Here is a 23,061-nt window from a genome sequence, read left to right as displayed (position 1 = left end):
ATGCAAAAATAAAGGAAAATAATGGTCATTAAATAAACAATGTGAAGGTGAAGGAAGTGTTGTAGTCTATTAAGTATGAATGTTAAGAACCAGAAATATGGAAAAGGTGACTCCCTCTTACTTCACAACATGGTAGTGCCTCCACAGGGGAATCTTCTCATACTTCACACCATGATTGTGCTTCCAAGAAGGACTTTTCTCTTCACACCATGGTAGTGCTTTCATGAAGGACTCTTCTCTTTCTTTACACCATAATAGTGCTTCTTTGAGGGGGGACTTATTTTACTTCATACTATGGTAGTGCTTCCTTAGGGACTCGTCACTTACTTCACACCATAGTAGTGCTTTCATGAGGGACTTGCCTCTTACTTCACACCATGGCAGTGCTTTCATGAGGGATTTTCTCTTCCAACCATGGTAGTATTTCCATAAGAAACACTTACTACTTCACACCTTGGCATTCCTTCTATAAGGAACTCTTCTTCAAACCATGGTAGTGTTTCCATAAGGAACTTTTTTCACATCATGGTGATTCTTTTATGGGGTGGGGACTAGACTTATGTGAGGAACTCGTCTCTTCACACAATGGTAATACTTCCATGAGAAACACTTTTCTTACAACACATTGTGATAGCACTTCCATGAGGACCTCTCCTCATCACACCATGGTAGTGCTTCTATGAGGGACTCCTCTTCATACCATGGTAGAGCTTCCATGAGGGACTCCTCTTCATACCATGGTAGAGCTTCTATGAGGGACTCCTCTTCATACCATGGTAGAGCTTCTATGCAGAACTCCAATCATTTTCCTACCTCACAGGTATATTAAAATATAGTACCTATAAACTCATAGGCATGTACTGTACTCTGGTATCACTTGAAGATATATAGGCATACAGATGGGGTGAGTAAGATGAGTCAGTGTCTACATAACAGAATTGCAATCCTGTGATATAAAGCCTGGAATAGATTGCAGTAGGGCCATGTTCCTCTTTAAGTAAAGTAATGGTGTATATAAACTGTAATGAGTGAAAATTGATGCTTTAATAATGTGAACCATATTTTATTTTTAATGATAACTTTGAACTTTTAATATGTTAAGAAAAAAATAGCAGACAAGTATTTGCAGTATTATTTCTAAATATTAATTATTAAAGTGTTGAATACCATTTAAGTGCTGTGAATTGGTTCAGGGCATTAAATACTCTGCAAGTGAAAATTGTCTACCATTCTGCTCAGATAGCATGCAGAATTTAATGCTTACAGGCCGAAATAAGTTATAAATTACCTCAGTACTGTATTGCAAAATGAAAAACTGCTTAAACATTTCTTGAAAAAATTTAATTAAACAATATTTTAAGTTTGCTTTATAGAGCGTATCAATGGATAATTTAAAAAGATTTTTAATACATAAGCAAAGAAAAAAGATAGAAAACTGTCAGAAAACAATAGGATACTTATAATATACAGTAAATGAAATAGTAAAAATCTATAATTTTTGTTAAACAAGGGACTATAAGATAAGTAAGGAGTTACATGGGGCAGTGTGTAGTGACCAAGTCCCTCCCGTTCTTGCAGGGCATGGCAGCGTTGCGCAGACTAGGCCGGCCCCATCCCTGCCCCTTCTGCACCAAAGTCTTCCCCTTCAAGTCCATCCTTCGCAACCACTTAAGAATTCACACTGGGGAGAAGCCTTATGCATGTCGAGTGTGCGGGCGTACATTCAATCACTGCAGCAACTATTATAAACATGAGAGATCTTGTGCCATGAAGCTTGCAGAGTGTGCAGAGGATCAGGCTGCCATACCCTCGATGCCTTTTGGTGGAGGAGAACTTTGGGGCGATGCTGGATCAGGGAATATATCAGACTCAGTCCAACAGTCTCACACCCTCACTCCTCAGTCACTTATTAGCAGTTCACAGCCACCACAACAGTCTCAATCACTTTCTTTAGCATCACACCTATCAGCACACTCATTGACTTCTCAGTCTCTCCCCCATACTTCACAGTCTCAAACAGTGACTCTCACTTCACAGCAGCAGACACTTTCCCGACCATCTTCATCTCAGTCACATTCCTCAGAACAGCAAACACATGCTGGTCCACCTCAGGCTCAGCCACATACATCTAACTCAACACAACATTAGTCAATCACATGAATCCAACTCATTTTGTTATTTTCTCTAATGTAGCAGCACACACTATCATGCTGCATGATTAATTATAAACTTTTATATTGTTACAGCATGAATGTCAGTATTCATACTTGTTTCGTTACCTTAATATACCGGCTAGTTCATTTACCATTTTAGTTATCCCATGAGAATATTAAAGCCAATTTTTATACGATAAAAAAATAATTAATTTTGAAGAGAAATAAGATCATGCTTCAAAATACTGCTTAATTAACACTATCGCGCGCCGTTCGTGCGCGCCACAGTAATGACGTCATGCGCCGTTCGGTGCGGGCGAGTGTGTGGCGACACCAAAAAGTATATATTCATTTCAGTTTTCTCACCTTAATTCTCAAGTACTACGTCATTCGTTTTGGTATCATTTTGTTTGCAATAGAATTCCCTACAGGGGTATATGCATATAAGGTCCAAACGCCTGCTGTGACTTCCCACAGTAAAGCCTAAAGTCGGCAAAGCTACCCGTGAGTGCGCAAAATCAGTAAAATGTGTATACTCGTTACAGTTTTCTCACCTTATTGTGCTATGTCGTTCGTTTTGGTATCATTGTGTTCGCAATAAAATTCTCTACAGGGGTATATGCATATAAGATCTAAAAGCCTGGTGTGACTCCTCACAGCAAAGCCTAAATTCGCCCAAGTTACCCGTAAATGAGCACCAATTGGCACGCCTACAGACTAAAGTATATACTCGTTCAGTTTGATAACATAAATTTTCATGTTACGTGTTTAATTTTGGTATCAATTTGTTCGCAAAATAAAGGCGCGTATTTTAAAACTAGACCCACAATAATAGAACAATAAATGGAATTTTGACAATAACTTTTGGATGTTCATCACCACAAAATTATTTATATATTTCCAGTGTTCTGACACCAATTTTCATGTTATGTTTTTCATTTTGGTATCAAATTGTTCCCAATATAAAGGCGTGTATTTTAAAACTAGTCCCATAATAATAGAACAATAAATGGAATTTTAGCAAATATTTTAACTTTTGGACGCTCATCAACACAAAATTATTTATATCTTTCCAGTGTTCTGACATCAATTTTCGTATTATGTCTTTCATTTTGGTATCAAATTGTGCGCAATCTAAAGGCGCTCATTTTGGAACCACCCAGAAGTTGATCGGATAAAAATTGAATTTTTTACAAATATTTTAATACATGACGCGAGCCATAGTCACTCGCTCAGAATTGGGAGAAAAATGAGTGACGACGGTTGGCGGAGTGCGATAGTGTTAAGCTGTTGTTGAATTCTGCAATGAAATATTTTTACTAGTTTTGTTTGTGAACTGGAATAAATGCAATATTCAAAAGCTAATCAGCTGTACTCATTAAGTGTAATCATTAGCAGTGTATCACATGACACTTCCATAATATGACATTATATAATAAAATTTGTAAAATTAACACTGTAAAAGACAATTAAATAACTGCACAAAGTAAATATAATAACCTTTTTAAAATGTATCATTCTATTATTTTTATTATAGAGTACTGTATTTAAAACTACTATGTACAGTTTTATGCAGGTTGGAAAGTGGAGTATTGGGAAAACCTCCAACAACATTATTCATCACTAGAGTGAAAAAGATAGGAACCAAGTTAAACACTGTAATGCTTTAGTTAGTCTAGCTCATACTTGGATTTCACTGCATATAAATTTTATAACTGCATGCAAGATTTTGTAATTTCTGAATGTATTTGTTATTTTATTAAAAAAAAGAACCTGCTTTTTTAAGTTAGCATATATAATCTTTTCAACACAAATAAACTACTACTGTATATGTGATACTTTTTTTTAATACTGGTAATGATGAGAGATGAGGCTAATTCTAACATCATCCAGTCAGGAATTTATGACAATAACATTTAAGCTACCCAGAATGAGATAATATAAATTTAAGAAGATATACATTATTGTCCATCCAATCTGTTTTGCTTCCTCCAAAGTCTCTGCTGCAAACATACAATGTGATGAGTAATCATATAGTATGGTGGGTTATTATTCAAGCTATTTTTATTTTCTGTCATTTGAGCTTCATTTTTATCTAGACACAAGAATCTGTAAGCGTGAAACAAAAATTAACAACAAAGACAAATATTGAATAAATGGGGTTTGGGATGAAATAATTGTTGACTTGGAACTTAAATACATGTATAGATATGTTCCATATCAGTGGAGGTGTTTTTGCCTAATTATATATACATATTTTTACTTAATCCTTATTAACTGATAAATAGATCTCTTTCCTCAAACTTAGAATACAATTTATAATACTAAAGGTTGGAACACAATGACTGCTCAATTATGGAACAATTGTTAGTACTGTTCTCAAATTTGGAACAAATTTTAAAGTTATATATGGAATATTTGCTACTAGCATGAGTCTAATAAGCATAGTTGGAAAAGTTTACAGCAGGATTGTTAGAGAACTAGTAACGAAATATTTGAGAAATTAATCATCACTTAACAAAGTGGGTTTTATGATGGAAGAAATTGTGTGAATGAGATATTTGTATTGAAGCAGCTAGTGAAGGTACATGAGTAAGAGGATATTTGTTAGCATTACAGTTTTTGAGAAAGCATATAGCAAACTTAATAAAGTAATGAGAATGTGTGGACTTGGTCGACAAATCCTTTACGATTCTCGTAATGAAGATGTGTTGACCCAGTCGACACATATGCTCACACAAGAGAATATCAAGTCGTCCTCTGAAGTATCAGTCAATGCCTTCAAATGAACTCAAAATTTAAAAGATACTTAAGGCAACGCACTTTGCTGGGTGAACTCCTTCTCACTGCTAGAATCCAATGCAAAAAACACAAGAGACAGACAGGATAAAATAATAGGGGAAGAGGACGTCTCTTTTTATTTATAAGCCTTAAAAATGTTTATAAAAATAAGTTCACTTTTAAACTTTACTGTACTTGACAGTACTGTCTGTCAAAATCCAAAATAGTTAACAATAACCATATTATACCAGTTCTTCCCAAGTTAGCTAACTGACTTAATAAAACAGAAAGAGAGAGAGTAGTGACAATCTCTTTACAAAAGGGCACTTCAAATATAACAATCTCTACTAGGGGGCTATAATCATGGTTAAGCCATATAGCATTAATATTAGATAACTAGTTTTACTTGGGACTCGCTACAATTGGTATGTTGATATTTATAAGACCCATAACTGAACATAGTATACCCAAGGTGAGAATCGTGAACACTAATAAGTTCTGCATAATACAGTACTAATGTTTCTGAGGAAGATAGACCACAAATAAGGCAACATGATCTTTACAAATACCTTGAGCATGGACATGACTGTTCACACTCAACATTTTGGCCTCCTACAGTGGCTGACTGCCACCTTGCAAGTGTCTTTCCTGCCAAAACATTCCAATGTTTTTTAAGCTTCAAAATATATTTCTTATAACTTCTTATAGAAGTTCAGACTTGATTTCTACATTTAACACTTATATTTTGATAATGTTTTCTAATCACAAAATGTACTTGGTCTTGTTTATATATATGCAGTGAGACCATTGTTTACCTATATTTAGAGGGGGAACAATTTACCCAATGTACATATGCTACTGCACATGTGAATGTTAGCTGCTGCTTTGACAGGAGTTTCACATACCCATATTTCAGCACGACACACATTTAAACTCAAACACGTCACAAGGTAGTATCTTCCTTACAACAACGGAAACCATTCCTTCTTAAAACGAGATATGGGGTCAAACCCTCCCTTCCCTGTGAGACACTTCATACATTAACAAGTTACTGTGCAAAGCTTTCTGAGGCTGCTCCCAAGCACATGGCCTCCAACTTTGGACAAACACATTCTGTCTTACTGGTATAGATAAAAGGAAAATATAAGAAATACAAAGCTTATACAATGGCACCTTCAAATATGAAACCCCCATACAATGGAAGCCTCTGTATAAAAGACTGATATTGCTACCAGATCATCCCTGCAAAATTAAAAAAATTTTGAGTTCCAGATTTTTCATTGGTCACAGTGAAAAATGTGACCAATGATCTAGATAATGTTTAGTCATTTCCAAAAGATTGTAATTTTTTTAATTTATGTTATTTTGAGGTTTTTTTTTAGTAAATGTTAGTTAAAATACTGTAGTTAAATTTATTTTATAAATATTTTATTGTGCTGTACTTGTACAGTATAGTACTATAATTTGTTCAAAGGAATTTGTTTATACAGTATTGTATGACTCATTTTCTATTGCAAATGTAGACTTCCTGCAAGTGCTAGCACTATAACAGATTTTTCTTTGGATATACAGTACATGTATCATTATTTGCAATTTGAAAACCATGTTATCTGGCAAGATTGCTAAGGGTGCATAAAGTAAGATGAACTTTATTTCCATAGATAAGAAGGTAGAGTTATTAGATAAACTAGATCATGGCTTCGCTGGCAGTTGGTTGGCAGAGAAATATGGCATGGGTACTGCAGTAGTATTTTTTCTGACATAACAAAGCAAAGGAAATAGATCATAGAGTTTATAAAAGTTTATCTAAATATGAGAATCTGAATGATGCTGTTTACCAGTGAGCTATACAGCATCATACCCTGGGGTGGTAGCTGTTGGTGGGGCACTGTAAGGGCATGGGTATGATTCTACGCATGAAGGGACATGAGTATCGACACCTGTCTTTACTTCATAGAAATGAAAAAATAATCTTCACGAAAAGTCCTCCTCGGAAGTACTGTACTGCAATACACAACAATACTTCGCCAAATCACTAAGACATACCTTCTCAGCAAAAATTCGCCTTTCTCACTCTGAGGGGCAAAGAAATTAACCCCTGCACTGTGCACCTTTTAAAATGACATTTCCGTGATGTGCTGAAAATAAATTCTTTCAAAAACAGTATTTTTTCATTTGGTATTGTTAATTAGCACCCAGGAAGCACAAAAAATCCAAGTAAAAAGTTTCTACCTATTGTAGTTTAGCTGTAGTGGCCTGGGAAAGTTGAGTTTCTTTAAATTGAGGTGAGTTGCCACATGGGAATAATTTGTTCATTAATTTTCAATGTTTCTCACTTTATTTATTTAGTTTTTTGCTCTAACAAATTCTATCTGTCAAAGATGGTGTTTATTATGTATAACTTTGAAAATATACATATATACAGATACTGCATGTGTATAAATACAGTAGGTGTATATGCACACCATGTATTTATTCATACTAATATATACTGTATATATAAGGCTATATATAAATCTAAATATTATAATTGGGCAATGTACATTTTGCCTGAAATATATATTAGTAATCACTCGCTTGCTGTTGTTAAAATTTCAGTGGCTCATAGTATGGCTGCCCAACACGTTTTTAAAGCCATGGCCTTAGGAACGTTTCATAGGCTTTAGTAATCTAGAGCACGTTACTAGGCCCATGGAAGGAAAATGAGGGACTCTGGGTGTTTTTTCAAGGTGGGGAATGGTTACTGGAGGCCTGAGGAAGCAAATGTGTGCCCCCTTGTATGCATCGGAGTTTGTGCATCTTATGATATACTCGCATAATCACATGTCGGCTGGCACACCAGCACACCCCTTAATATGTCAGCTGGCGGAGTACAATCGGTTTTATTTGCATAGCCTTAAGGATTTACAAATATATATATATATATATATATATATATATATACACACACACACACACACACAGTATATATACTGTAGAAGCTTGCTAATCCGGAATCTGCCTATCCGGAAAATGGCCTAATCCAGCCAAAATCATGGCCGAATAAAGTTATTTCCCCATCCTGCCAAAATGTCCATGGAAGCCGGACTAGCGGATATTTGGCCAGATCAGCGGCCTAACACTTGTTGTACACCACCACCAAGAAAGGATGGAGTCACCCTCACTGCTGCTCACTTCCTCCGTCCCTCCCACATTCACTGCCTCCCTCCCTCCCTCCCCAAGAGATCCTTTTGTAGGTGGCAGTTGATTGCCAGCCAGGAGAATTTCCATCTAGTACAATAAAGCATTCATGAAACAAGTATTTTTATAACTTTTTATTATCCTAATAATATTGCTAAACAAAATCTGTAACCAAAAATATATATGATCAGTATCCACTCAATTTAATGGCCTATATGGGGCTGTACCCTGGCCGTTATTTCCAGAGCTCTGGTATTTCCGAAGTTGTGTCGGTAATTTTTCAAGTAACATTCAGGTAAGATATATTTTGTACAGACAGCCACTGGGTCCACCACTCTAGTGCCTTCTACTCTGTGACATCACAGATTCACCGCACACTGTTTTGATTTATCATGAGGCTGTTTTGATTTGTCATGAGTATTCATTCCGTGACTGTTGGACATATCTGCACAATCAAGGAACATCCTTGCATCATGTTGGCTCCAAATGCACTCATTGTGTCAGTGATGGCTGACTGGTGGGTGGATGGGCAGGCAGGCAGGGATGGAGAGGCAGACAGGGAGGCAGGCAGGCAGGCAGAGCTTGGGAGGGAGGCAGGGAGGGAGAGGAAAGGAGGGAGGGAGAGGCAAGGAGGGAGGCAGGCAGGCAGAGCTTGGGAGGGAGGCAGGCAGGCAAAGCTTGGGAGGGAGGCAGGAAGGAAGAGGCAAGGAGGGAGGCAGGCAGGCAGGCAGAGGCTGAGTGGTAGGCAGGGAGGGAGGGAGAGACAAGGAGGGAGGGAGGCAGGCAGAGTTTGGGAGGGAGACAGATAGGCAGGGAGGGAGAGGATGGATGGATTGATGGAGAGAGGGAGGGCTGGAGGGATGGATGTTGAAACAGAGAGAGCATGTGTATGGTGGGGGAGGTGGTGTGTCGGTGGTGGGGAAGGGACCTGCTCACTGATAAACCTAACACACTTGACCCAGTTAACTAGATGTTTCTTAATTAAATTCTGGATGGATGGAGGGAAGAAGGGAGGGATGGATGGAGGGAAGAAGGGAGGGATGGATGGAAGGAAGAAGGGAGGGAGGGATGGAAGGTAGAAGGGAGGGAGGGATGGAAGGAAGGAGGGAGGGAGGGAGGGATGGAAGGAGGGAGGGAGGGATGGAAGGAAGGAGGGAGGGAGGGATGGAAGAAGGGAGGGAGGGATGGAAGGAGGGAGGGAAGGATGGAAGGAAGAAGGGAGGGAGGGATGGAAGGAAGGAAGGAGGGAGGGAGGGAGGGAGGGAAGGAAGGAGGGAGGGAGTGATGGAAGGAGGGAGGGAGGGATGGAAGAAGGGAGGGAGGGATGGAAGGAAGAAGGGAGGGAAGGATGGAAGGAGGGAGGGAAGGATGGAAGGGAGGGAGGGAGGGAGGGAAGGAAGGAGGGAGGGAGGGAGGGAAGGAAGGAGGGAGGGAGGGATGGAAGGAGGGAGGGAGGGATGGAAGAAGGGAGGGAGGGATGGAAGGAAGAAGGGAGGGAGGGAGGGAAGGATGGAAGGAAGAAGGGAGGGAGGGGTGGAAGGAAGGAGGGAAGGAGGGATGGAAGGAGGGAGGGAGGGAAGGATGGAAGGAAGAAGGGAGTGAGGGATGGAAGGAAGTAGGGAGGGAGGGAAGGAGTGAGGGAAGGATGGAAGGAAGATGGGAGGGAGGGAGGGAAGGATGGAAGAAAGGAAGGAGGGAGGGAGGGATGGAAGGAGGGAGGGAGAGAGGGATGGAAGGAGGGAGGGAAGGATGGAAGGAAGGAGGGAGGGAGGGATGGAAGGAGGGAGGGAGGGAGGGATGGAAGGAGGGAGGGAAGGATGGAAGGAAGGAGGGAGGGAGGGATGGAAGAAGGGAGGGAGGGATGGAAGGAAGGAGGGAGGGAGGGAAGGAGGGAGGGATAAAGGGAAGGAGGGAGGGATGGATGGATGGAGGGATGGATGGATGGAGGGAGGGAGGGATGGAGGGGAGGGAGGGATGGATGGATGGAGGGGAGGGAGGGAGGGATGGATGGATGGAGGGGAGGGAGGGATGGAGGGGAGGGAGAGATGGAGGGGAGGAGGGAGGGATGGCTGGAGGGAGGGAAGGAAGGATGGATGGAGGGAAGGAGGGATGAAAGAAGAGAAGGAGGGAGAGAGGGATGGAGGGATGGATGTTGAAGCAGAGAGAGCATGTGTAAGGGAAGTATGGGGGGGGGAGGTGGTGTGTCGGTAGTGGGGAAGGGACCTGCTCACTGATAAGTCTAACACTATTGACCCAGTTAGCCAGATGTTTCTTAATTAAATTCTGGATGTTTTTCCATCTGGTTTGGATGTTCCTAATATTATTAGGATAATAAAAGTTATAAAATACTTGTTTCACAAATGCTTTATTGTATTAGAGATTCTCCAGGCTGTCTCTGGCTGGCTGACAATCTACTGAGCCATATCCCAGAAGGGTCTTGAGGCGGGGGGAGGCAGGAAGTGACGGTGTGGGGGGGAAGTTCAGTGAGGGTGAGGGAGGGGACGATAGAGGTAGGCGGCCTGCTTGCCATGTGAGGACCCTCTGATGCCAAAACAAACCCAGTACCGACCTTCGGTAATATCGACCGCCAGACAGTAATATGAGGCTCTAAATACCGGTCTCCCAAACCGGTCGTTATTACCGGCAGATCGGTATAAAAGAGGCCATTAAATTGAGTGGATACTGTACATCCAGAATTTAAGAAACAATTCTGGCTAACGGGGTCGAGTGTGTAGGGTTATCGGAGTGAGTCCATTCCTCCCCGACCACTGACACACCTACGTCATCCACCCCACATCCCATACACATATTGCTTAAAGGTCATGTAGTTCAACTGTCCATAATTCCCTCCCTAAGAGAAAGAGGGAGGGAGTTGGTCAGGAAGGGAGGGAGGAAGTCGATCAGGAAGGGAGGAAGGGAGGGAGTCGGTCAGGAAGGGAGGGAGGAAGTCGGTCAGGAAGGCAAGGAGGAAGTCGGTCAGGAAGGCAAGGAGGAAGTCGGTCAGGAAGGGAGGAAGGAAGTCGGTCAGGAAGGGAGGAAGGAAGTCGGTCAGGAAGAGAGGGAGGGAGGGAGGGAGTCGGTCAGGAAGGGAAGGAGGGAGGGAGTCGGTCAGGAAGGGAAGGAGGGAGGGAGTCGGTCAGGAAGGGAAGGAGGGAGGGAATCGGTCAGGAAGGGAGGGAAGGAGTCAGTCAGGGAGGGAGGTAGTTGGCCAGGAAGGGAAGGAGGGGGAGAGTCGGCCAGGGAGGGAGAGAGTCGGCCAGGGAGGGAGAGAGTTGACCAGGAAGGGAGGGAGCGAGTCAGCCAGGAAGGGAGGGAGAGAGTCGGGCAGGAAGGGAGGGAGGGAGGGAGTCGGTCAGGAATGGAGGGAGGGAGGGAGGGAAGGAGAACATGTTGCGTGTGTGGGTACCTGTACTAGATGTGACTCGCTTAAGTCTATCGAAGGAAGGTGGCATTGGAGGTGTTGCAAGAATTATATTGTTTTCTTATTGCCGTGGAGATCTAGTTACGAATATTAAATAACACACTATAATATTTGAACAGTACAGTATTTGGTTTGCTATTTATTCATTTAAATATTTACAAGAAAATAAAAATGCGATTTAACAGAGCTTAATGCGCATATGATAAAATCATTGTATAGCATGTCAACATCCACGTGTTGAAGACCAAAGAGCCAGAGCTCAACCCCCGCAAGCACAATTAGGTGAGTACACTGATTGTAGTACAGGTTGATGATAGTGAGTGGTGTCCCAAGGAACATAAAGTTGTAGTGCTTTGGAAAAATAGATGAGATAACACAAATGTGCAAAGTGATGCGAAAAATTGTTTGAGAAAAAGTTACCTAGTGTTCACAGTGCAGACAACGACATCAAAGATGGCCGCCGGCAAGAAGGAAAACAAAACAGAACTAGATTTTGGGGGTTTTAATGAAGAAAACATTGATACGTTGAAAGTCTACACAACAAATTGGCAAAATTTGATATTATAGTGAACTATCATGTAGAAATAATCAGCAAATTGAAAAAAAGTAATGAGTACTTTGATATTTTAAATGAGGTCATATTCCCAAGGGACTACTCTGTCTGGAGATGGGACAGAAAAATTAGGAAAGGTGGTGGAGTTGCTGTGCTGGTGAAAGAACACCTAAAGGTAAATGAAATAATGATTGCCAATCCACGAGATGTTGACATAATAGCACTAGAGATCTGCAATCAGGATGATAAACTAACGCTCATAAATGCATATAGTCCACCACCATGCAACACATGGTCAAAGGAGGTGCTGGATAATAAACGAGATGGTCTTATAACAATAATGAGAGAGATTATAGCGAGAGCTGATAAAGATAGATCACAACTGTTGGTAGTCAGCGACTTCAACTTGAAATCCATAGATTGGGAGGCATATGAAGCTAAAACAGGATTTTTGGACTTGTACATTCGTAAACCTCATCCTGGACACATTCATGTTTCAACATGTTGAATAAGCTACGAGGATGAGGGAAGGGGATGTTCCCTCCATGCTGGATTTGATATTTACCAGAAAAGAGGAAGAGATATTTGACATTCAGTACCTCCCTCCCTTGGGTAAAAGTGACCATGTCTTTTTGGGAATACAGGTAAAGTATGCAATGCATTATAATTTGGAAGAAAATTGAGGTTGAAGCAGTTGAAAATGTTGATTTCAGTAAAGGTCATTATGGGGAACTCAGACATTTCTTTAAGGAATTTGATTGGAAAGACTTGCTATTAGGACATGAAGTAAATGAGATGTATGTCAAGTTTTGTGAAATATATGATAAAGGCAAAAAAAAATTTTTTTGGCTCCTGGCGGAGCCGCTTGAGATTGCTCCAGTTTTGTTGTTCCTTCTGCTCCATTCACGGGTTGTCTCGGGCATTGTTCACCTCCCGCCTGCTCATGCTCCACCTGAGCCGTCCTGCTCTGGGGCAGGGTGCTTTTTTCTCTATTCCCTTTGGTTTGTTGTGACCCCATTGGATCCGGAGGGATCCCTGGGGTTGTTGCTGCTTGGTTGGTTGGCCTGGGTGCTTCTTATGTCCAGTTGCGGCTCTCAGCCATTCTTTGCACGCCACGGCCTCTGTGGCCGGGCTACGCTTTGGGTTGATCAGGTTTCCCTTCCCTGTTCTTGGGTTCGGGTCTCTCTGGTCCTTCTGTCTAGCTGGCCTACAGTCTCTCCCCGTGCCATTGACGTTCATAGGTTTGCTGCACTTGCTGCTGTCTTGGGCTGACATTCGGGCACAGGGTTGTTTTGGCGGTCACGCTGGGTCCTGGCTGCATGCTCCCTCATGTCTGTTCCTGGGCCTAGTCGGTCCTATATCGCCTTGGGTCGGCAGCTTTTGCAGCCTGTTGTCTCGACTTCGTGTTGTGGTGTCGGTGTGAGCACCGACCGCCTCCCGGATGCATCCCTCTGTTTTCGTCTTTCGTGGAGTAGCTCCAGGTAGCCGTAGGGGCTCCCCCCAGAAAACCAACGTTGCATGTAATGAAATAATAATTTCTGGGTGAGTACCGGAGGCTCCCCAGCAACCCTTACTCCCTCTGGTCAGCGGTTTTTTGCATTTTTTTATATCCAGCCTCAGAACTGGGGTGAGGATCGCAGGTACAAGGGTCTGGGGCTCCCCCTTTCCCCCTCCCGGGGAAGGGGGGAGCTGCGCAGACATGCGGCGCGGCTCGTGTGATGTCATGCTTGTTTGCTCGTTTTTCTCTTGGGGCGTTCTGTCTACTCGTATGATGATTTTCATTGTTAACCAGAATAGGGGTTTGTTTTGTGGTGCTTACCTTTCTGGGTGCCTGTCCCGATCGATGGCAGATATAGAATGCTCCAAAGCACATGTGCATTTCTATGGTCCATTGCTCCTCGTGCCTCTGTGAGGGGGGGGGGTCCAGAGTCTGGCTCGTGGTCCCCGGTAAGCCTAGAACTCCACTCACAGCGACTGATGCAAAATAGTTAGGGTATCTGTATCAGTCATGGATAGCTCCAGGAGCCTCTGGGACTCCCCAGAAAATGGCGTTGCATTACATTCAACGCTGTTTCTGGGGGGAGCCCCGTCGGCTCCCCGGAGCTATCCCAGGCTGATATGCTAATGTCAGACTTTGGCATCAGTCATGTGTATGGAGTTCTTAGGCCTACCGGGGACCACGGCCAGAACCGGGCCCCCTCAGAGAGGCAAGGGGAGCAATGGCCTATAGAAGCCCCCGTGTAGTTGGAAGCATTCTATGTCTGCCATCGACCGGAACAGGCACCCAGAAAGGTAAGGGCCCCAAAACAAACCCCTATTCTGGTTAAAATTGCTACCTAAAACCGAACTAGTGGATAGAACTCCCCAACCGAAAACAAGCAAACTAGTGTGACGTCACACACTGCTGCGCCGCTGTCTGCGCAGCTCCCCCCTCCCCGGGAGGGGGAAGGGGGAGCCCCAGACCCCCCGCGCCGGCTACCCACACCTCAGTTCTTGAGGCTGATGCTATAGGCAATGGTCGTGTGCTCTGGCTCCGGTGTCGCTACTGCACTGTGCTTTGAGTGTGGTGTTAGTTTTGTGGGTGCGAGAGCCAGGAGTTATCTTCAGTACTCGGGCTGCATGCGCCTAGGGCTGCCTTCCCTAGGTGCCCTGTAAGTACTGCCCTTGGGGCTTGGGGCCACCTTCCACAGGCTCCTCGGGGTCTGCCTCTGCTGGTCCGTTTTACCTTTCGGTTTTTCGGCCGCCTGTTGGGCTCTTGGGTGTTCTGTTCTCCCTTGTTACCGGCAGGTAAGAGGCAGTTTGCACTGGTAGGGGCGCAGGGTGCTGCTCAGCTTGTATTTCCCGACATCGCGGCCGGCTCTGTTCCTTGGGGTTCGCTGTCCTCTTGCGGGGTTTTGTTTTTGTTTTTGTTTTTGCCTGGTGGGGGGTTCTGTCATTTTATTCAGTTTGTTTGCCCTTCCACTGTTCTCCTCGGTGGCGCCCCCTGCTAGGTCCCCGTGAGTGTACACGTCCCTGGGGTTCAGCTTTAGAAGTTTGCTTGGTAGTTTTGGGCGCCAGTTTGCGGCACCCTGCCTGGGACTACCTGAGCGCGAGTCCTCTTAAAGTAAACGCTCAGGACCCTGGGAATCCCCTAGGGGGCGCGTGGGTCCGATGGATGTGACCCCGGAGTCCCCACTCGCTGTGTGCGAGTTTGAGGGTTGCTCGGTCCCCTTGTCTCAGGGTGACCCTCATTGTTTTTGCCTCTGCCACGCTGCCTGTTGGGTCGGTGATACTTTCGACCCTGAGTCCTGTGAGTGTTGCTGCTTGCTTGTGACTCAATTTACCCAATCCTCTGATGATTCTATTCGGGTACAGGCGGCACGGGCGTTGCAGTCTAGGTTTCGTCTGTTGCAATGCGCTCGGTTGGTTGCTTCCCCGGATGCCCCGGGGCTGCCCCGCTTTGCTTTTCGAGACCCGGACTTGGGGGTGGGGGTCGCTTCGATCCTGGTTCAGTCCGCACCTCCTCGTCCTTCCCCTTCTGTTCGTTCTGGTCCCCCGCCCCTGCTTCCGGCCCCGAAGCGTCTGAGGGTTTCGGGGTCGGAGCAGGGGTTACTTGATCTCGAGACTCGGGCAGCTTCGGGGGTTGCCCCTTCCGGGGGGGCGGCAGAGGCATTCGAGTCTTGTCTCCCGGCCGAAGCTTCAGGGTCTGACCAGTGGGCCCCCCTTCCTCCAGCTTTTCCGGCTGCTCCGTCCTTGTCTTGTGGGGTCGGGGCTTGGGGAGAGGACTCGGCCTCGGGTCCTGTGGTGACGGACCTCGAGGCTGGGGAGGGGCTGACTTGGGGGCCTTGGGCCCCGCTGGACCCCGCCTGGGTTTTTCTTCCCACTGAGCGGGGCTTATTGTTACAAGGAGTGGGGTTTTCTTTCCCCCCCTCTGCGTACGAGTTGGATTCGGTATCGGCCCCTCCCCGGGTACGGTTCCGTGTTCCCCCGGGTACGTCGGTTCCGTCCTTCCGGAGGTTTTCGGCTTATCGCATCCAACCTGGTGTGGTGCGAGCGGCCTTTGCAGCTTACCTCCTGCGTGACCCGGATTATGCCTCGGAAATGGATCCGTCCACGTTCAGGTTTGGGACTTCGTTCCCTTTCTGGCTCCGTTACGAGGTTCCGGAGTCGTCCTGGCTAGCAGACTGCCCCTTGTTTGGTCTGGATTCCTGGCATTCCTTCTGTCGTTCCCGCACGCTGGAGTGGCGGGAAGCTTCCACGGTGCTTCAGGTTTTCCTGGGGGGTGATCTTGAGTACCTGAATGTGTGCTTGTTTGCCCCTGCCCTTCCCCGCGATGTGGGCGTTATTCAGCTCCATGTGCAGGTTCCCTCCCTTTCGGCGGCGCTCGTGGCGGAGGACTTGCGCGCTCGGGGCCTTTTGTGTTCGGCCTTGCGGTTCTTTTCCCTCCTGGAGCTGTCTTCGGATTGGCTCGTGGAGGATGTGGGGACGCTTGGGTCCGTCCCGGGGTCCGGCACCTTGTCCTCGGCTGTGCGTTCGTCGGCTGCCTTGTTGAAGCTGTTCACGCCGATTTTGCGGGATGCGGTTTCCCTGTTCTATGCTTCCCGTCTCGCGTGTCGGCAGGCGGTGCTGGGTTCCTCCGTGGAATCTGCTTGGGCTCTGGCTCTTAGGCGTTCTTCACCTTTTTGTCCTCTCCTGTTTGGGGAGTCGGCCGTGGCGCAGTTTATTCAGGCTGCGTCAGCGGCTTGTCGTCCGATGTCGGACTTGGTTTTCCGGGGGTCCCGGGGTGGGTCTTCCCGGAAAGGTCGTGCCAGGGCTCGGGGTTCCTCTCGTCGTGGTAGGCCTCTGGTGTCAGGTTTGGGGTTGGCTCCTCCTGCGGACCCTCCCTCGTCTGGTCGGCGCGGTGTTCGCGCTGTGCGGGGTTCTGGGTCTCGTAAGGGTCGCCGGCCCTTTCGCGGTTTGCCCCTTTGACGGGGCGATGGGGGGGGCGGCTTGCGCTGTTCGCTCGCGCCTGGTCCCACGATTCGTGGGCCTTTCGGGTCGTGTCTCGCGGCCTGCGGTGGCGTTGGGTGGCCCCTCCCCCCTTTGGGGGGTCGGGGCTGGCAGGGCAGGCTTCTTCCCCTGCGCTCTGTCGAGTCGTCTTGGAGTGGGTACGCTTGGGCGTCGTCGAAACGACGTCGTCCCTCAGATGGGTTTCCCGTCTGTTTCCGGTTCCGAAACGGGACTGCGCGGACCTGCGGTTCATTCTGGACTTGTCCCGTCTGAACCCCTGGGTTCATTGCCCCTCCTTTCGGATGACTACGCTGTCTCAGGTTCGGCTCCTCTTGGAGCCGGGAGCTTGGATGGTGTCCCTGGACCTCCGGGACGCTTATTGGCATGTCCCGATTCATCCGCGGTTCAGGGACTGGCTCGGTTTTGTAGTGGGGCGTCTTGAGTTACCGCTTTCGTTGTCTCCCGTTCGGGTTGAACCTGGCACCTCGCGTGTTCACACGCCTTACACGGGTTGTGGTGGCTCGTTTGCGTCTCCTAGGTGTTCGGGTGTTGGCCTACCTCGAAGACTGGCTGGTTTGGGCTCCCAGCCAGTCAGCTTGCTTGCTAGCCAGGGATTTGGTTCTTTCCCAGCTCGCCGGGTTCGGGTTCTTGGTGAACTGGAGGAAGTCCCATCTGGTTCCCTCTCAGGTTCGGACTTGGCTGGGTCTCGTGTGGGACTCTCGAACCGCCTCCTTGTCTCTCCCTCCGGAGTCTCTCCTGCGGCTGCGGTCCCGCCTTCGTCTGTTTCTGGAGGGCCCTCGGGTCACCCGGCGGTTGCTCGAGGGGCTGTGCGGGAGCCTGAACTTCGCGATGGTGGTCTACCCGCCGGGTCGGGTTTGGCTTCGACGGCTGTTCTGGTTCCTTCGGGGTTCCCCCTTCCGCCTCTCTCGCGATCGCAGAGTTCGACCCCCGGGGGACTTGCGTCGGTTGCTGCGTCACCGGCTTCCTCTTCGGGTTTTTCGGGGTTCAGTGCCTTGGCGCCTACCCGAGCCCTCGCTCGATGTGTACACGGATGCGTCGTCTCTCGGCTGGGGTTTTGTGACCAGTGCTCACGAGGCCGGCCAGGGGCGTTGGGATCCGTCCTTCCGTCGAGCTCACAGTACGGTGCGGGAGTTCGCGGCAGTGTGGTTTGCTCTGGGGAGGATTCGGGTGGCCCGCGGATCGACGATTCGGCTCCATTCGGACTGCTCTCCGGTGGTTCATTGCCTGAACCAAGGGGGTTCGATGCGGTCCTTGTCTCTTTGGGGTTGGTCGCTTCGGGTGACTCGTCTGCTGAGTTCTCGGGGTTTGGCTCTCCTGGCGGTTCACGTACGGGGCGTGTCCAACGTCTTGGCCGACGCCCTGTCTCGCTTCGTTCCCCTCTCCACGGAGTGGACGGTCGACGACGAGTCCTTCCGTTGGCTTTGCCAGGCGTTCGGGCGCCCCGAAGTGGACCTCTTCGCGTCGGCGTGGTCGCGGCGTCTTCCCGTTTATGCGGTGCCCTTCCCCGATTGCGAGGCCGTCGGGGTCGATGCCTTTCGGCTCGACTGGTCGAGGTGGGGGTTCCTGCACCTCTTTCCCCCGGTTCGGCTGTTGCTCCAGGTCCTGACTCGCTTAGAGACTTACCGGGGGAGAGTTGTCCTTCTGGCCCCTTGGTGGCCGGCCCAGCCTTGGTTTCAGGCGCTGGTTGCTCAGTGTCCGAACCCAAGGGTTTTCCCGCGGCTCCGCCTCTTTCAGCAGATCGGGCCGGTACGTCATGTAGCTGGTTCGATCTTCTCCTCGAGTCTTCGCGTATGGTTTTTTTGACTCGAGTCTATCATCATCTCTATGGTGATCAGGTGGCCTCCTTGTTGGTGTCCCACCTGAGGGCTTCTTCTCGGCGGCAGTATGAAGTTTCCTGGCGGTCCTTCCGTTTCTTTTTGCGTCTTCGTCGTGTTAGCTCCTTGTCTGTTCGGGTGGTCTTGTCCTTCCTCTCGTGGTTGTTTCAGGACCGTCATCTTATGCCTAACACTGTCGCTTCATATCGTGCGGCGCTGGTGGAGCCGCTTCAGCTTGCTTTCGGTATCGATGTTACGTCTGCGCCGTTTCGCAAGCTGTCTCGTGCATTGTTTCACCTCCGGCCTGCTCATGCGTCGCCTGAGCCGTCCTGGTCTTTGGACAGAGTGCTCGCTTTCCTTTCATCTCCTCGTTTCGTTGTGGCTCCTTCGGTCCAGGATTGTTTTTCCAAGGCCCTTTTCTTGTTGGCTTTGGCCTCTGGGGGTCGGGTAGGGGAGCTTCATGCTCTCCTCCGGCGCAGGGGTTTCTGCTCTTTTGGTCGTGGTGATAGTTTTGTTCGTTTGCAGCCGTCTCCTTCTTTTCTGGCAAAGAATGAGACTGCTGCATTCCGGAGTGGTCCATGGGTGGTTGATGCTTGGTTGGTCAGGCCGGGGGTGCATCATGTTTTGTGTCCGGTTGTGGCGCTTCGCCGTTATTTGTGCGCCACAGCTTCTGTGTCCGGGGACGCGCTGTGGGTTGATCCGGTTTCCCTTCTTCCCTGTTCACGGGTTCGGGTCTCTCAGGTCGTCCGCAGGGTTATTAGGTCCAGCCAGCCTGCGGTCTATCCCCGTGCCCATGATGTTCGTAAGTTCGCGGCTCTTGCTGCCGTCTTTGGGAATATGTCTTGGTCTGATATTCGGGCGCGGGGATTTTGGCGGTCGAACAGGGTCCTGGCTGCTCGTTACCTTGTGAATGTCCCTGGGCCTCGTCGGGCCTGTGTTGCTTTGGGTCGGCGGTTGCGGCCAGTTGTCTCGGCTTCGAGTTGAGGGGTGAGCGACGACCGCCTCCCGGGTAAGTCCCTCTTTTTCTGTCTGTGGGTAGTTAGCTCCGGGGAGCCGACGGGGCTCCCCCCAGAAAACCAGCGTTGAATGTAATGAAACGCCATTTTCTGGGTGAGTCCCAGAGGCTCCCCGGCATCCCTCCCTCCCTCCGGTCGGCGGTTTTTCGCGTTTTTGACATCCAGCCTCAAGAACTGAGGTGTGGGTAGCCGGCGCGGGGGGTCTGGGGCTCCCCCTTCCCCCTCCCGGGGAGGGGGGAGCTGCGCAGACAGCGGCGCGGCAGTGTGTGACGTCACACTAGTTTGCTTGTTTTCGGTTGGGGAGTTCTATCCACTAGTTCGGTTTTAGGTAGCAATTTTAACCAGAATAGGGGTTTGTTTTGGGGCACTTACCTTTCTGGGTGCCTGTTCCGGTCGATGGCAGACATAGAATGCTTCCAACTACACGGGGGCTTCTATAGGCCATTGCTCCCCTTGCCTCTCTGAGGGGGCCCGGTTCTGGCCGTGGTCCCCGGTAGACCTAAGAACTCCATACACATGACTGATGCCAAAGTCTGACATTAGCATACAGTATCAGCCTGGGATAGCTCCGGGGAGCCTCCGGGACTCACCCAGAAAATGGCGTTTCATTACATTCAACGCTGGTTTTTTTTACTTGTCTTTGGTTCAGTAGCTCCAGGGAGCCGAGGGGGCTCCCCCACGGAAAACCAGCGTTGAATGTAATGAAACGCCATTTTCTGGGTAAACCCCCGAGGCTCCCTGGCATCCTCCCTCCTTCTGGTCGGCTGTTTTTGCGTTGTTTTAATGCTCAGCCTCCAAACTGGAGGTGTTGAGTAGCGAGCGTGGGGCTGCACGGACAAGCGGCGCGGCGGCAGAGTATGACATTTGCTTGTTTGCGTGTCCGTTAGGTTGGTGGAGTTCTGCCTCTCTGTTCGGTCTTCAGGTGCAATTTTCATACCATGTGGAGTCTTGTTTTGTTATGCTTACCTTTCTGGGTGCTAACCCCGGGTGATGGCTGACATGGAATGCCCCCAAGTACAATGGGGTTTCTATAGGCCATTCCTCACTTTGCCTCTCTGACGTGACCAGGTTCTAGCTCGTGGTCCCCGGTAGGCTGAACTCCAATTGACTGATGCCCCAGACTAACATATCGCATATCAGTCCGATTGCTTTAAGGGAGCCTCTGGGGCTTACCCAGAAAATGGCGTTTCATTACATTCAATGCTGGTTTGTTTTACTGCTCCCACTTGTTGTACAACTTTCAGTGAATGATGGATTCTGACTCCAAGGTCCTTTTCTTCATCAATCTACTGCAAGGTAACGTTGTTAATTTGGTAGTTGTCAAAAATGGTGCTTTGCCCCCACATGCAAGGTCTTGCATTTACAATATTAAAAAGCATTTCCCAGTCTTATGACCATTTGTGAAGTCCATGTAGATCTCTTTGTAAGGCCTCAATATCATTTTTACTTCTCACTTTACCATAAATAAGGTGTCATCTGCAAATTTTGATGATGTGGTTTATAATATTCTCATCATTGCCATTGATATATATATGACAAAAGGTTTGCTCCAAAATGGACCCTTGCAGTACACCACTCATCACATTTCTCCAGTCATTCATTTCCATTTAGGACAACATTTTGCTTTCTTAGTTTTAACCATTGTTTTATCCATTCTAGTACCGTATTCTACCATATATTCCATGTGCCTGTAATTTCCTTGCTAATCTTTCATGTGATACCTTCTGAGAAGCTTTAGCAAAGTGCATGTAAACTACATATACTGGAAGCCCTTTGTCTGAATAGCTGGTTACTGTTTCCCAAAATGTGAGCCGGTTTGTAAGGCAGGATTTATTTTTAACAAACCCATCTTGCATTGATTTTACAAGATTGTTCACTGTGAGATGATGGATGATTCCATCCCTTAGGATTCTTTTCATGAGCTTGTAGATGTGATTAATCCTTTCCTGTCTTTTCATCTCTTGTCTTCTGTTTCTGTACTCACCTACTTGTGCTTGCAGGGGTTGAGCTTTGGCTCTTTGGTGCCACCTCTTGACTGTCAACTGGTGTACAGATTCTAGAGCCTACTGGGCTCTTATCAAATCTACATTTGAGACTCTGTATGGAGTCTTCCTCAACCACATCTGTCCTCGTGGTTCTGTCCTTCAATCTGGAATTGCATTTTTATGGCTTTGTTCTTGTTGGCCCTCACTTCCGACTGTGTGGTTTGGGACATGGGTTCTCTTTATAAGAAGTGGGGTTTTTTGTTCCTGTGACCCTGGTGGGCATTGTCTTTGTTTGCAACCTCCTAAATTTCTCGATAAGAATGAGACTGCTGGTTTCCTGAGGGTCTTTGGTGTTTGAGCTTAGTGTGTTTGGCCGAAGGTGCATCATTAATTGCTTATGATTGAGCCTGTCCATTGTGCAGGGTGACACTTTATTTGTTGATCTAGTATCCATGGTCCCTTGTGTCAGGGCCTGTATGTTCCAGTTCATCTGCAGTGTTATCAAGTGTTACCAGCCTGTATACTACCTTTGGCCTATGATGTTCGTTAGATTGTGCCTCTGTCTTCTCTGTTTTCAAATATGTCCTGTGTAGACATTCATGCTCAGGGGTTTTGGTAGTCCAACAGGTCACTAATGGTTCATTACCTGGTGAGTGTTCTGGGGGCTACCTGATCAATGTTCTGGGGCCATGCTGGACTTGTATGGTGTTGAGTAGAGGGACCCATCACTGATTTCTCCTCTTATGGGGGGTTACAGGCATCTACTCTCCTCCACCTCTTTTAAGTTCCTCTTTGTGTTTTGTTTTCTGTGGTGAGATAGCGCCAGGGAGCCCCCATAGGAGCCATCCTAGAAACCCAGCGTTCAATATAGTAAAACACTTCTTTTTGGTGGGTCCTCAGTGGCTTCCTGGGCCCCTCTCTACCCTTTCCAGGTGAGTCAGTTTAGCTTTTCCTAGCTCATGTCTGGAGAGTGGCTTTGGCTAAGCTAGTAGCTGCAGGTTTTGCCACCTGGTGGTGGGTAACTGCAACTAGAGGGTAAATGACCTAACTACTGGGTTACTGGGGTGGATCATTTTCTGTGTTGTTTAATTACCTTACTGATGTCTGTTTTGTTTTGTTCTACTGTTCTGATAATCTTTTCTTGGTCTAAGTGATCTGGCATCCTCTGC

At 47.3% G+C, this 23,061-nt stretch overlaps 1 protein-coding gene across 10 annotated transcripts in view; it reads left to right on the top strand.

Moving 5' to 3' along the window:
- Positions 1-23,061, top strand: part of LOC123757919 (protein bric-a-brac 1) — a 169,488-nt gene that overhangs the window by 96,361 nt on the left and 50,066 nt on the right. For 8 of the 10 annotated variants that reach the window (XM_045741873.2, XM_045741870.2, XM_069338719.1 and 5 more), the window contains one exon: positions 1,579-3,984. The exons of the other annotated variants lie outside the window; for them this stretch is intronic. In XM_045741873.2, the coding sequence (XP_045597829.1) occupies positions 1,579-2,148 (570 nt within the window). In that variant the 3' untranslated portion in view covers positions 2,149-3,984. Of the gene's footprint in view, positions 1-1,578; positions 3,985-23,061 lie in introns of those variants that run through there. 10 annotated transcript variants of the gene reach the window in all.

The sequence above is a fragment of the Procambarus clarkii genome, chromosome 40, assembly GCF_040958095.1.
Source record: "Procambarus clarkii isolate CNS0578487 chromosome 40, FALCON_Pclarkii_2.0, whole genome shotgun sequence".
NCBI classification, from domain to species: Eukaryota; Metazoa; Arthropoda; class Malacostraca; order Decapoda; family Cambaridae; genus Procambarus; species Procambarus clarkii.
The sequence above is the reverse complement of the archived record's forward strand: the minus strand, read 5'-3'. Positions and strand labels throughout refer to the sequence as shown.